We start from the raw sequence: 12,428 nt of genomic DNA, 5'->3' as shown, positions 1-12,428 counted from the left end.
TTCCTATCCACCCATCCGTTCTTCAGTGTCAACTCCTAGAAGCTTTTCTCACCTATCCAAGCCTATACCTTTCTTTGGACATCCAGGAATCTGGAGCCATCCGTGCCCCGAATGGGGCCTGGCACAGTGTAGATACTTACCACATACCTGCCGCATGAGTGATTCCCTACCCTCCCTATGCGACATCTTAGCTCCACTAAACCATGAAGCCCTCAGAATATGGACCAGCACCTGTGTTCCAAAAGGAAGAACAGGGGGACAGAGCCTTGTGGGGACCAAGGACCTTAGAGTTCTGGTCAATCCCATCCCTGGGCCTGACCCCGTCTACAGGCCCAGCAAGCAGCCCCTAAGCACTGCTCACATGCTGCCAGCCAGGAAATGCGCCACCTCCCGAGGCAGCTCCTTTCATGGGTGGGCTACCTTGTGCTGGGAGGGAACGTGCACCCCCAGAACCCGCTCTCCTGGCCCTGCCCAAGAAGTCTCTGCCTCCCAACAATGGTCCCACAGGGACCCGGACAGAGGAGCCTCTACTCTGGGCTGGCTGCCACACAAAGTCCACAGCACGCTTCCTCATGGCCCGAACACATTCCTAACATGCTGCACTTGGGGAGAGTGGAGCCCACACCCACTTTTACTGAGCACCTACAAGTGCCAGGTGGCACACCAAATGCTTTCCAGACATTATTGCTAATCTTTATAGCTCACAGGGTGAGTGTTCCGCCCATCTGACAGATGGGGAATCTGCCACTCAAGAGAGGTAAAACAGCTTGCTCCAGGCCACACGGTTAATCAACAGAGAGCTTTGGTCTGGACTCCAGTCAGTCAAGCTCCAAGCCCTTGCGCTGTGTTCCCTGCTGGGGCGTCTCAACACGTGGGGCCCAGAGCCCAACACAAAATCCCGCTCGGCCCACTGCACGCTGCCCACTGATGTGGGCAGTCTGCCATCGTGTGACCCGGCGGGACATCTCCACCAAACCAACCGTCTCTATTCCTCTGACCCTGGGCCCGGAAGAAGGGCCTGGGGAGGGTGGGCTCACCTGGCTGAGCAGCCAAGGGTGGTCCTGCAGCAGGCGGGCCCAGTCTGTGTCAGGGGTGACCCGGGCATACTTGAACCGGTTCTGGATGGCTGAGGTGGTGCAGATGAACTTGTAAAGGAGTTCTTTGCCCGTCTGCTCCGAAATCGCCTTGGCCGACATGGCCGCAGAGGGACCTGCTCTACCTGTTGGGAGGAACAGGAGCTGGTGGGCAGGGGAAGAGACCCGTGTCCAGCTGCCCCCAGTCAGTAAGACCAGATCTCAGCACTTCTCAGGAGGCGGAAGGAGGACTGGCCCAGCAGGAGGGAAGGAAGCGAGATCTCAATGAACACTTCTTTTTTTTTTTTTTTTTTTTTAATATGAAACTTATTGTCAAATTGGTTTCCAAACAATATCCAGTGCTCATCCCAACAGGTGCCCTCCTCAATGCCCACCACCCCCCATCAACCTTCGGTTTGTTCTCAGTATTTAAGAGTCGCTTATGGCTTGCCTCCTTCCCTCTCTGTAACTTTTCCCTCTTCCCCTCCCCCCTGGTCTTTTGTTGAGTTTCTCAGGATCCACATATGAGTGAAAGCATATGGTATCTGTCTTTCTCTGCCTGACTTATTTCACTTAGCATAACACTCTCCAGTTCCATCCACGTTGCTACAAAAGGCCAGATTTCATTCTTTCTCATTGCCAAGTAGTATTCCATTGTGTATATAAACCACATCTTCTTTATCCACTCATCAGTTGATGGACATTTAGGCTCTTTCCATAATTTGGCTATTGTTGAAAGTGCTGCTATAAACATTGGGGTACAAGTGCCCCTGTGCATCAGCACTCCTGTATCCCTTGGGTACATTCCTAGCAGTGCTATTGCTGGGTCATAGGGTAGATCTATTTTTAATTTTTTGAGGAACCTCCACACTGTTTTCCAGAGCGGCTGCACCAGTTTGCATTCCCACTCAATGAGCACTTTTGACATCAGGGAAGGAGGATCAGGAAGTGAAGAGAGAGAGAAGGTGGAGATAAACAAAGGTGGCATGTTCCCCAGGTCTCTTGGCCTCAACCTTGTCTCTACTTCCTCTCGACAAACCAGCTCACATTCATCTTGGAGCAAAAGGCAGCTGGCTGGGGAGACAGGAATACCAGTGGTATGACCCAAACCCATGTGCTGGTCCCACCCGAGGTCCCACACAGACACTGAAACACACCCTTTGGTTCTGTGACCTGCGGGGCGCACAGCCAGAATTATGCAATCCTGCCCTTACTCCCCTCCCCCTACAGGTTTCGTCTCCCCCACATCCAGACTCACCCATTTCACGCACTTACACTCACCATCAGGCTGTAGGCCAGGCAGGTGAGTTTACTTAACCCCAGGCAGGATCAAACCCTCAAGGAGCAGAGAGTCACCTCAGAGTCCATTTCTCCCAGGACACTAGACTCCCACCCCCGAGTTCAGAGCAGGCACTGGGCAGGGAAACTGTGACCTTCAGTACATCCCACCCGCCCCACTGAGTCACTCAGCTTGCTAATTTAGAGCAAAACAGAGGCCTCTCTGGGGACCACCCTGTACTGGTCACTTCTAGCTGAGCCGAAGCTGAGGGAGGAGGCAGCAGTCATCCCAGGTCACATAGATATAGAAGTCATCTCATACGAACCCTGTGAGGTACACGGAGATTCATAATCCTATTTCTTAGATGAGGAATAGCAGCTCAGAGGAGCTACCATACCTTGCCCAAAAAGCCAAACTAATGAGCAGGGGACCAAGGACTTGAACCCAAATACTCTTATTCCTGCTCCCCAGAAAACCCCACACTCGTCAGCCCGAGAGAAAAGACCATTTCTCCCAGGACCAGGCCATGTCCCCCCCTTCACCTCACAGAAGGGTCTGTGATGACAATTTCTTCATTTTCCGTCCCCACCGCGTTGTCCTGACACACCCATTCTCCCATGGTAGCAAGTTGGGGAGAGGATCAGGGGAAGGGGGAGGGCAAGGAAACCAAGTCATTCAGACTAAGAACTTGGCCTCATCAGGAAAAGTCACTCCAATCTCTTCCACAGAGATCCAGAACTGAAGTTGCTGAATTTGCTGAGAAGAAAAGTCAAGTTCAAATAAAAGAAGGCGGACCCGGGGGACTAGCTGGTTTATACACACAGGAAGGTGGGTCTCCATCTCCAGCTCAGGGAAGGCCAAAGTTTCAGAGGCTACTCTCCACCTCCCTCCCAACCGGCTTGGCTGGCCCCCTCGGCCTCCCAGCTAGTCTCCAACTCAGCACAATGGGTGCTTTCAGTCTGGTGTCTGGCCCAAAGTGGGGTAGCTGGGAAGGGGCTCAAAAGAGATGTTCCCTTTTCTGGCCTTCCCCTGGGATGACTTCCGGCTCCTCCTCAGCAAGAGTTTCCAAAGGTGATGCTTCAGCCAGCCCCTGGGTCCTGCAGCCCTCCACCCACCCCCCACCCACTCCAGCTCTATTTCCCAACCTTCTTGACTTCAGACCAGAAAAACTGGTCCTGAAATCAGATGGGTACACCTGCCCCCACCCCCTTCCCAAACAGAGCGCAACCTAGGGCAGATGAAGCAGGGAAAGGAGGCGGCAGCTGCTGGTCATGCTCCGTGGTTCAGAAACATCAAGCACCTGTGATCACAAACTCCAGGAGTTTGCTAAGCCTCCCCAAGCAGAGAACAGTCTGACACTACCAGAACAACAACCCCCTCAAAACTGGCACCTCCCAAAGCAGACAAAGGAAAGGGGTAAGAAAAGGCCTGTTCTGCAGCTGAAAAATCACAACTTTCTTGAGTCCCAGGCAAGACAAGAGTTCATTTCCACAGGATGGTTGGAGGGGGGCAGGGGGTGGACACAACGAGGGGATGATACAGGATAGAACAGATTCGCCAGCTTACCAAAATAAGATATGCCACCGGAGCACTTTGGCGTAGATGGCTGGGCAGGCCCTTTCAAGGCCAAGACAGGATTTATATGATGGAATAAAAGTGGGGAAAGAATCTGGCCTCTGCATGTTCACCAAATGCAGGAAAGAAGGCTCACAAACCCAGGGAGGGGTCTCAGTGGAGAAAATTCGCAAAATTAATCATTCAGAAGGGTCTTGGAAGTCTCTCTAGGGCAGTGGCTCTTAACCTACTTGAGGTCTCAGATTCCTGAGCGCATGAAGAAAAGCCCCGAAAAATGTGCGCCTCATTTCAAGATGCTTATGATTATGACCACAGACCACCAGTTAAGAGCATCTACTGTAGTGACAGCGCGGCTGAAAGTGTGTACCAATCTGGATCTGGGGATCCACTCCCCCAGAGTCCTAGGCTGCCTCCTCAGGAACTGAATATGCTCTCGAACTGGTGATAGGTGATTTTAGGACAAAGCTAAGACCCCAGGGGTCCGCTCTGGGGCCCTAGGAACTGTCACCTAATAACAAGTAAAATGTAAACCATTTGGGGGATATCATGCCGAGGAACCTGAACACACACACACACACACATCACACATATCACACATATCCTCTCTCTCCCCTCAAGGGAAGGACTTTATGAGCTGAATGGGGTCTTTTCTGCAGACAGGGTGAGTGACCCAGGATTGAGTTCATCCACAGCAGCCACTGAGAACTGAAGCAGCCCACAGGGAAGGCTGAATGAAAGCAGACTGTTTCCCAGGAATGTATCCCTGGGACATAGCCAGTGCAGAGGAACCACTGGAGATGCTACTTAGGGTCTCCCCCCCAGGAAAGACAAAGAGCACTCCTTTATAGGTCAGTATCCATAGGACTGGTTTTTGTGTTTTTTTGTTTTTGTTTTTGTTTTTTTTGGAGGGGAGGGTTGTTTTTAAGAGGACAAGCAATTCCTGGAATAAAGGGAAGAGGCAGAATTCTGTGAGGGTCCCCCTAGTGCAGCAAGCATGTCAGAATGGGATGGAGACACCAGCTGCCTGGTTTCCAAGGGCTCTTCCTGTCATCTGGCCCAAGCTTCTGAAGTTCTCTAAGAGATAAAAATTACCACTCCCGCCCTGGGTAGCTGGGGTCTACCAGGTTTTCCACAAGCAGTATTTCAGAAATCCAAGATCTGAGCTGGCTGAAAGACCTCAGAGCAAAGTTAGTGGGTGGAAGGCGTGGGCTGGTTGGCCAAACTGGTGCCATGCACTGCTCCTCCCCTCTCCAAAATCCTCCTGCCAGGCCGACCCTGGGGACCACCCAATGGCAGAACTCCTCGCTACTGCACAGTATCTGCCAAGGTTGGAGAGGGCAGCAGGCGCTGGGTCTGGCCCTCTGCCAGGCCCTACAGGAGGGCGGCGGCAGCATCCTCAGCCCTCTCCGGGACCTTGCCTTGGCCAGGCTCGGCACAGGCGTCAGCGCCAGGGGTGGGGAGGGAGACGGGCACCCCGGCCATCTGTCGCTTAGAGGCTGGGCCCGACGGCACCTCCTGAGCGAGGAGGGTCCTTCCCGCGCCGGTGCTCCACGGCCCGGTCCTTGCGGGCGAGGCCAGGCGTCGGGCACCCTGGGACAGCCCGGCGCCGCGTGGCCCGCCAAGGCTACGCGCCGGGCTCGCTCCCTCCACTTTCGGCGCGGGACTCAGTCGCTTCTTCACAAAAAAAAGAGAGGAAGCGCCCGAGCCCGGATAGGAGTGGGGCGAGTGGCCACCGGTGACCCCGATGGGGACAAGAGGGAGGCCCGCTAAAGCCCGAAGAGGCTCGAGGACTGGCCCCGGTCGGGGTGAGAGGGGCCTGGTTGGTGCAAATGCAATTTAGCGGAGGGAAAAGAAGCCAGGGCGGCGGCACACCCTATGCAAACTCCCTGAAACTGGAATGTGGGAGAGTGGGGGTGGGGTGGTCGACACGCTGCCACCAGTCGGGGTTCCGAGCGAAGGCTAACCTAAAGCGAAGTCCCCCCCCCCCCAAAAAAAAAAAAAAAAAAAAAACTTCCAAGCAGAAGCAGGGAGGACGCGTGAGCACCAAGACGGCGCCGGGGAAAGCGGTTCCGGGTTGGGGGAGGGAGGCGGGAAGCTCCTCGGGCAGGTGGAGTACCCCGCGCGAAAGCAGCCGCCCGCCACTCACCTTTCTGCGAAAGCCCGTGCGCAGCGCTCCCTCCGCAGGCCCCGCCTCGCCGCCCAGTGCCCGGAGCGCTCCAGCCTCCAGCAGTCGCCCGGGAGCCGGCTTTTGTCCGGGCCCCTGCGGGCTTCTCCCCGCCCCCATCGGCACACGGCGTGAGCGGCCCCGCGATTGGTCACACGCGTTCCCTAGCCTGAGCGCCAAGGCTCCTCCGAATTTGCTGCCCGGGATAGCTCTGCCCCCGGAGGCGGGACTCAGGGGCTGCTGGGACTTGAAGTCCAGCTGGCGTGTCCGTCCGGAGGGCTGGTGGGCGCCGCCTCTCCGGATCCGGTAGGGCCGGGGCGGGGCCGGGGGCGGGGCCGGAGGCGGGGCCTCGGGTGGGGAGATGGGCCGGGCTCAGCCGGGAGGAGAACGGACGGGGCGGGGGGCCGTGGCCTGATCACTTAGGGGCTGGGCCGACCGCCACTCCGAAGGAAGCGGTGGTGGGGGGTGAGGGGGAGGGTTGGCAGAACAGGCTGTTGCACAGTTTTAGAGACCTGGAGTCTCCTTCTCTTCCCCTGGGAGAAACTAACCTCCGCATCCCGGCCTCCTAAAATTGGTGACACTGAACACAGTTGCTTAAACCCGCTTTTTACGTAGCGATGGCAGACTGCTTTTGCATTTGAACGTGGGCTCTCTCTATTGAGCCGGTGGGGCTAGACTGAGAGATCAGGTAAACCTGCCAATGTGGGATAGGGCAGGGGATGAGGTGAGCGGGTGGGGCTAGGTGGGTGCCAGTCACATCGCTTTGCGTCCCACTCACCTCACCTCCAGGCGGAGCTGAGAATTCAACGGAGAGGTTCTAGCACAAGGCTGGGGTCATCTCTGCAGGTCTCCTTTCCCTTACCCACCATCGGAAGCTTCCACACTGGAATGAATGAACTGAACTGTTGCCTCCTCCTTCTCCATTACCTGTGAGACAGGCTATTTTCCAAACCAAAAACTGGGACACCCGGTCTGACAGGTGCTGGTGAATTAGGTGGAGCAGAATATTTGAAATCAAGCAGTCCTGAAAACCAGGACATATATTTACTGCTCTGACATTCTGGAGATTTCACCCCAGTCCTGAAGGTCTCGGGAGCCGCTCCAGGACCCTAACAGCTGCCTAACTAGCTCCAGAAAGGAGTATCAATGGAGCACTGATCAACTCAGGTGAAGGGGTCAGCCCAGTATGCAGAGAATCACCATGCCTGAGCCACTGCCAAGCACTCCGGTCCCACTGACACACTGCAACAATGTTGCGACATTCTTGTGGACAAAAACTTTTGGAAGCCCTCTTTCCTCCAATTCAGCTGTAGCCAGGAGTGGGTCAGCTAAAGTCACTCACTGCCCATGCCTGAACTAAGTGATCCCTGATGATGTCACTTTCTGGTTGCTTCCTTCTCAATGGTCCTTTTCAAAGAACAACTCCTCACATCCTCTCTCTTGTTGGTCCTGGAGACTGACCAACAATCAATCTATGGATTGAGCTCCAACCCTATCAAGAATCTCCCCAAAGATCACAAATCTCAGGGAAGTGTCACCTCTCAGTAGGTAAAGAAAACATCTCTTATGAGGGGCCCCTGGGTGGCTTAGTTGGTTAAGCATCCAACTTCTGCTCAGGTCATGATCCCGTGGTTCAGGGGTTCAAGCCCCACAATGGGCTCTGTGCTGACAGCTCAGAGCCTGGAGCCTGCTTCAGATTCTGTGTCTCCCTCTCTCTCTCTCTCTCTCTCTGCCCTTCTCCCGCTCACACTCTGTCTCTGTCTCTCTCTCAAAAATAAATAAACATTTAAAACATTTTTTAAAAAAGGAAAGAAAGAAAGAAAACATCTCCTAGCCTTGGGGGACAGAAATTCCAGGTCTTCAGGGGCTAGCAGGAAGATTGTAGTCAGGTGCCCTGATTATCCCTCTGGCTAGAAAGATACAACTCATCCAGAAACAGTCACCCAGGTAGAACGTAAACTGTAAGAAATGTTCATCAATTTGGCAATATCGATAAAAATTTTAAATGCACATTCTTTTGCCCCAGCAATTTCATTACGAACAATTTATCCTTCACATATACCTGCACATGTGCACGAAGATGAGGCTCTTTGTTTTGTTCACTGCTGTGTCTCCAGCACATTGAATAGGGCCTGGTACATAATAAACACTCAATAAATATTTGCTGAGTGATTAAGTCCCCCATATAGGTATTGCTGGGCCCAAATGTGACTAGCCCCAGGTGGGGGCAACAAGAAAGGAACTGTCCAGGGAGTGAGGGGAGGAGAGGTGCTGGCCCGAGGGTCCGTGAGCCAGCCAAGCACTGGGATTTTTCAGTTCTCTGAGTGGTTCAGTGCTAGGTCCTTCCCCACAGCCTTCAACCTCCCCAGGAAATACTCTCTCATTACTCCACCATGTTCCCACAGAGGCTCTTCTGCTCTGAATTGGTCAATTCACAAACGGTGAGATCATGACCTGAGGCGAAATCAAGAGTCGGACCCTTAACCGACTAAGCCACCCAGGTGCCTCTGTTTTTGCCATTTGAATCACCTCTCTCCTCTTCTAGATCGAGCTGGAAGACAAGTCCAAGCCCCCCGACATAGGATATGGACACCATCTCCGTGCCTGGATTTCAGGCACACCACAACAGTTTCAGTGGCCTTAGACTATCCAGTGGCTCCCTCCTGGATTTTAATCCACTTTAGCTAATATTCATTGAGCACCTACTATGTCAAAGTCATGGGTGCTAATGCATACTCCTCACAACAACCGCTTGAGCTAAGCGTCATCATTTTGCAGATGGGCAACTGGCCCTCTGCTGCCAGGTCCCTTGCCCTGTCCACTACCACCTGCTGCAGGTGAGAAGGAAGAGAAGGAAATCATATCCAGTGAGTCTCCCCAACTTGGCTAGAAGCTCCTCAAGACCCAGGACCATGCCTTGTTCCTTTTGGCATCCCCAGGGCCGAGCATGGTGCTAGGCACACGTTAGGCACTCACTGTATGCATGACTGAATAAATGCTGGAAAGAACATGTGAAGGAAGGAAGGAAATTGTAGAAGTCAGGGGAAGAGGGAGAAGATGCAGCCAAGATGGGGGTCTACCTGAGTGCGCGCTTCTAAACCCACCTGTCCCCTTGCGACAACCAGAGACAAGGGCTTACAGCAGAGGCCCATCATGACTCACCCTGTGAGGAACCAGGGAAGTTCTCACTCCTGCAGCATTCACTGTTTGCCCAGCACTGAGCAGTCTCTAATTGGAGCCAAGGGCCAAGAGCCCGTGTATCCTAGGGTAAGCTCCCCAAGGAGGTATGGCCAGAGCCAGAGCCAGCTTCTGTGCTCAGGAAACATTCTCCAGCCAGCCCAACCAGCTCCTGTCCAGCGTCTTTCCAGAGTCACCCCCCCCCAACTCTGCCCTCACCCTGTCTTAAAAACTGTCACTGCCTCGTGCTCACCAGGTGTGTTCCTCTTTAATTGCCTCCTCTTTCAGGAGGCACTCCTCCACTTTATCACTTCTTATCCTAAAACAGAACCTACACAGCCCCTCCCCCCGCCCCCACATTACTTAACCTTGACTTTCACTTGACGTCTTTAACCTTCTCTCTAAATGAACTCATTATTTTTGTTTCTTGTCTCTCTTTGCCACGCTCTGTGTTTGGAAATTCTCTCAAGGCCAGGCAGAAGCAGGAGTCATGGTATGGGGATGCCTGGGTGCCTCAGTCAGTTAAGTGTCTGACTTCAACTCCGGTTGTGATCTCACAGATCGGATTGTGAGTTCCAGCCCTGCATCAGGCTCCCTGCTGTCAGCACAGAGCCTGCTTCAGGTCCTAGGATCCTCTGTCCCTCTTTCTCTGGCCCTCCCTGCCTGAAAAAAGAAAGAAAGAAAGAAAGAAAGAAAGAAAGAAAGAAAGAAAGAAAGAAAGAAAGAAAGAAAGAAAGAAAGAAAGAAAGAAAGGAGGGAGGGAGGGAGGGAGGGAGGGAGGGAGGGAGGGAGGGAGGGAGGGAGGGAGGGAGGGAAGGAAGGAAGGAAGGAAGGAAGGAAGGAAGGAAGGAAGGAAGGAAGGAAGGAAGAAACAGGAGTCATGGTATATGAATGAGAATTGTCAGCCTCCATGAAGCTGTCTCTACCTTGACACCAGTCTTAAGAGTTTAGGACTGTGCTTCACCCTAGGGGGCTTTGAAGGCCTCATCCCGAGCACAGGTTGTGTCTGTCTCTCTCCCTAATAACTTAGGTCCTGCCTTGAGGTTGTGAAGCCATGAGTGCTGCTTATTTAGGCCTCCTTGATCACAGAATCACAGAACATCAGAACCAAAAGAGACCTCAGAAATACCCTAGTCCAATCCTCTTATTTTACAAAGGAGGTGCAGGGGAAATTGAGGCCCAAAGAGATAACCATACTGCAGATAGGAGGGCAGATGGATTCAACTACCTTGGAAACCGTTGGCATTATCCCATAAAACTAGAGTCACATACATGAAGGCCATACAGCTCCACTCCTAGGTATGTACCCAGGAGAATCTCATACATGTTAGGAGATACATGGGAGATTGTCCAAATTTCCTTCAACAGTTGAATGGTTGGATGGGGTGTGATATGCTCATACAAGGAAAAACTTGACAGCTGGGGGAAATGAATGAATTGCAGCCACATGCGACGACACGAATGAATCTCAAAAACATAATGTTGAGCAAAAGAGTGGAACATAAAAGGTGTGTATATAGGATGCTTCAATTTACATAGAGTTAAAAAGAGACAAACCGGGGCGCCTGGGTGGCGCAGTCGGTTAAGCGTCCGACTTCAGCCAGGTCACGATCTCGCGGTCCGTGAGTTCGAGCCCCGCGTCAGGCTCTGGGCTGATGGCTCGGAGCCTGGAGCCTGTTTCTGATTCTGTGTCTCCCTCTCTCTCTGCCCCTCCCCCGTTCATGCTCTGTCTCTCTCTGTCCCAAAAATAAATAAAAAACGTTGAAAAAAAAAAATTTAAAAAAAAAAAAAAAAAAAAAAAGAGACAAACCTTGGGGCGCCTGGGTGGCTCAGTGGGTTAAGCATCTGACTTCTGCTCAGGTCACGATCCTGTGGTTTGTGAGTTCGAGCCCCGCATTGGGCTCTGTGCTGACAGCTCAGAGCCTGGAGCCTGCTTCGGATTCTGTGTCTCCCTCTCTCTCTGCCCCTCCCCTGTTCACGCTCTGTCTCTCAATAATAAATAAACGTTTAAAAAAAACCGATACATCACATATAAAGTCAAATCACTTTCCTTACATTTAAAGAAAAAAAAGAGACAAACCTAAATTATATTATTTAGAATGGATACACAAAGGTGGAAAAACTACCAAGAAAAGCAAGGAAATGATTATCACCAAAAACTGCGTTCTAGTTCTTTTATTCAATACATATTTACTGAATGCCTGCAGTGTACCGGGTACTATTCTAGACACTGGGGCACCAATGAATGAAATAAGCAAAGATGCTAAGCCTTGTGTAGTTCACATTTCATCAGGGGAAACAGCAATGAACAGGGCAAGTAGGTTGCAGTTTTAAATAGGGTGGTAGGGGGAAGCCTCATTACAAAGAAATTTGAACAAATACGTGGAGGGGAAGGGGTCAGTTAAGTGGCTAGGAGGGAGCATTCCAGATCAATTCCAAGGCATTTGAAGCTGAGAGAACACCCAGAGCCCTGTGAAGGAGCATGTCTGCTATTTTCCTGTTCAAGGAACTGTAAAGAGACCACGTGGCACAGGGAGTGATGGACAGAGTAGCTTTTATTGAGAATGAAAGGGGGGACCATTGTAGGATTTGGACAGAGAGTGACAGGATCTGACTTGTATTTTACAAGGAATCTCTGTATATGAGGGTCCCTGGGTGGCTCAGTCAGTTAAGCATCCAACTTCTGCTCAGGTCATGATCTCACAGTTCATGGGTGCAAGCCCCGCGTTGGGCTCTGCACTAGGCAGCTCAGAGCCTGGCATCTGCTTTGGATTCTATGTCTCCCTCTCTCTCTCTCTCTGCCCCTCCCCTGTTTGTACTCTCTGTCTCTCAAAAATAAAATAAATATTAAAAAAATAAAACGAATACATATATTTTTTAATAGGACAACTTTATTTTTTTTTACATCCCCCCCCCCTTTTTTTAAGTAAGGCTTATGCCTAACGTGGAGCTTGGACTCATGACCCCAACATCAAGAGTCATTACTCTACCCACTGAGCCAGCCAGGTGCCTCTTAAAGGAATATCCTAACTGCTATGCTGAGAAGGAAGGGGGCAAGGGTTAAAAAAAAAAAAGAGATCTAGTTAAAAGGATATTGCAATAGGGGCACCTAGGTGGCTCAGTTGGTTGGGCAACCAGCTTCGACTCAGGTCATGATCTT

At 52.0% G+C, this 12,428-nt stretch overlaps 1 protein-coding gene across 6 annotated transcripts in view; it reads right to left on the bottom strand.

Moving 5' to 3' along the window:
* Positions 1–9,745, bottom strand: part of ACLY (ATP citrate lyase) — a 49,236-nt gene extending 39,491 nt beyond the window's left edge. For 2 of the 6 annotated variants that reach the window (XM_058704792.1, XM_058704793.1), the window contains exons 1-3: positions 6,110–6,226; positions 5,556–5,576; positions 1,038–1,238 (exon numbers count right to left, since the gene is read on the bottom strand). In XM_058704792.1, the coding sequence (XP_058560775.1) occupies positions 1,038–1,238; positions 5,556–5,576; positions 6,110–6,211 (324 nt within the window). In that variant the 5' untranslated portion in view covers positions 6,212–6,226. Of the gene's footprint in view, positions 1–1,037; positions 1,239–5,555; positions 5,577–6,073; positions 6,227–6,869; positions 6,971–9,636 lie in introns of those variants that run through there. The other 4 variants (XM_058704790.1, XM_058704791.1, XM_058704789.1 and 1 more) reach the window with 3 other exon arrangements.
* Positions 9,746–12,428: the final 2,683 nt, after the last annotated feature.

This window comes from Neofelis nebulosa, chromosome 16, assembly GCF_028018385.1.
Source record: "Neofelis nebulosa isolate mNeoNeb1 chromosome 16, mNeoNeb1.pri, whole genome shotgun sequence".
Lineage (NCBI taxonomy): Eukaryota > Metazoa > Chordata > Mammalia > Carnivora > Felidae > Neofelis > Neofelis nebulosa.
Note: the sequence above shows the minus strand (reverse complement) of the source record. Positions and strands in the feature narration are given on the sequence as shown.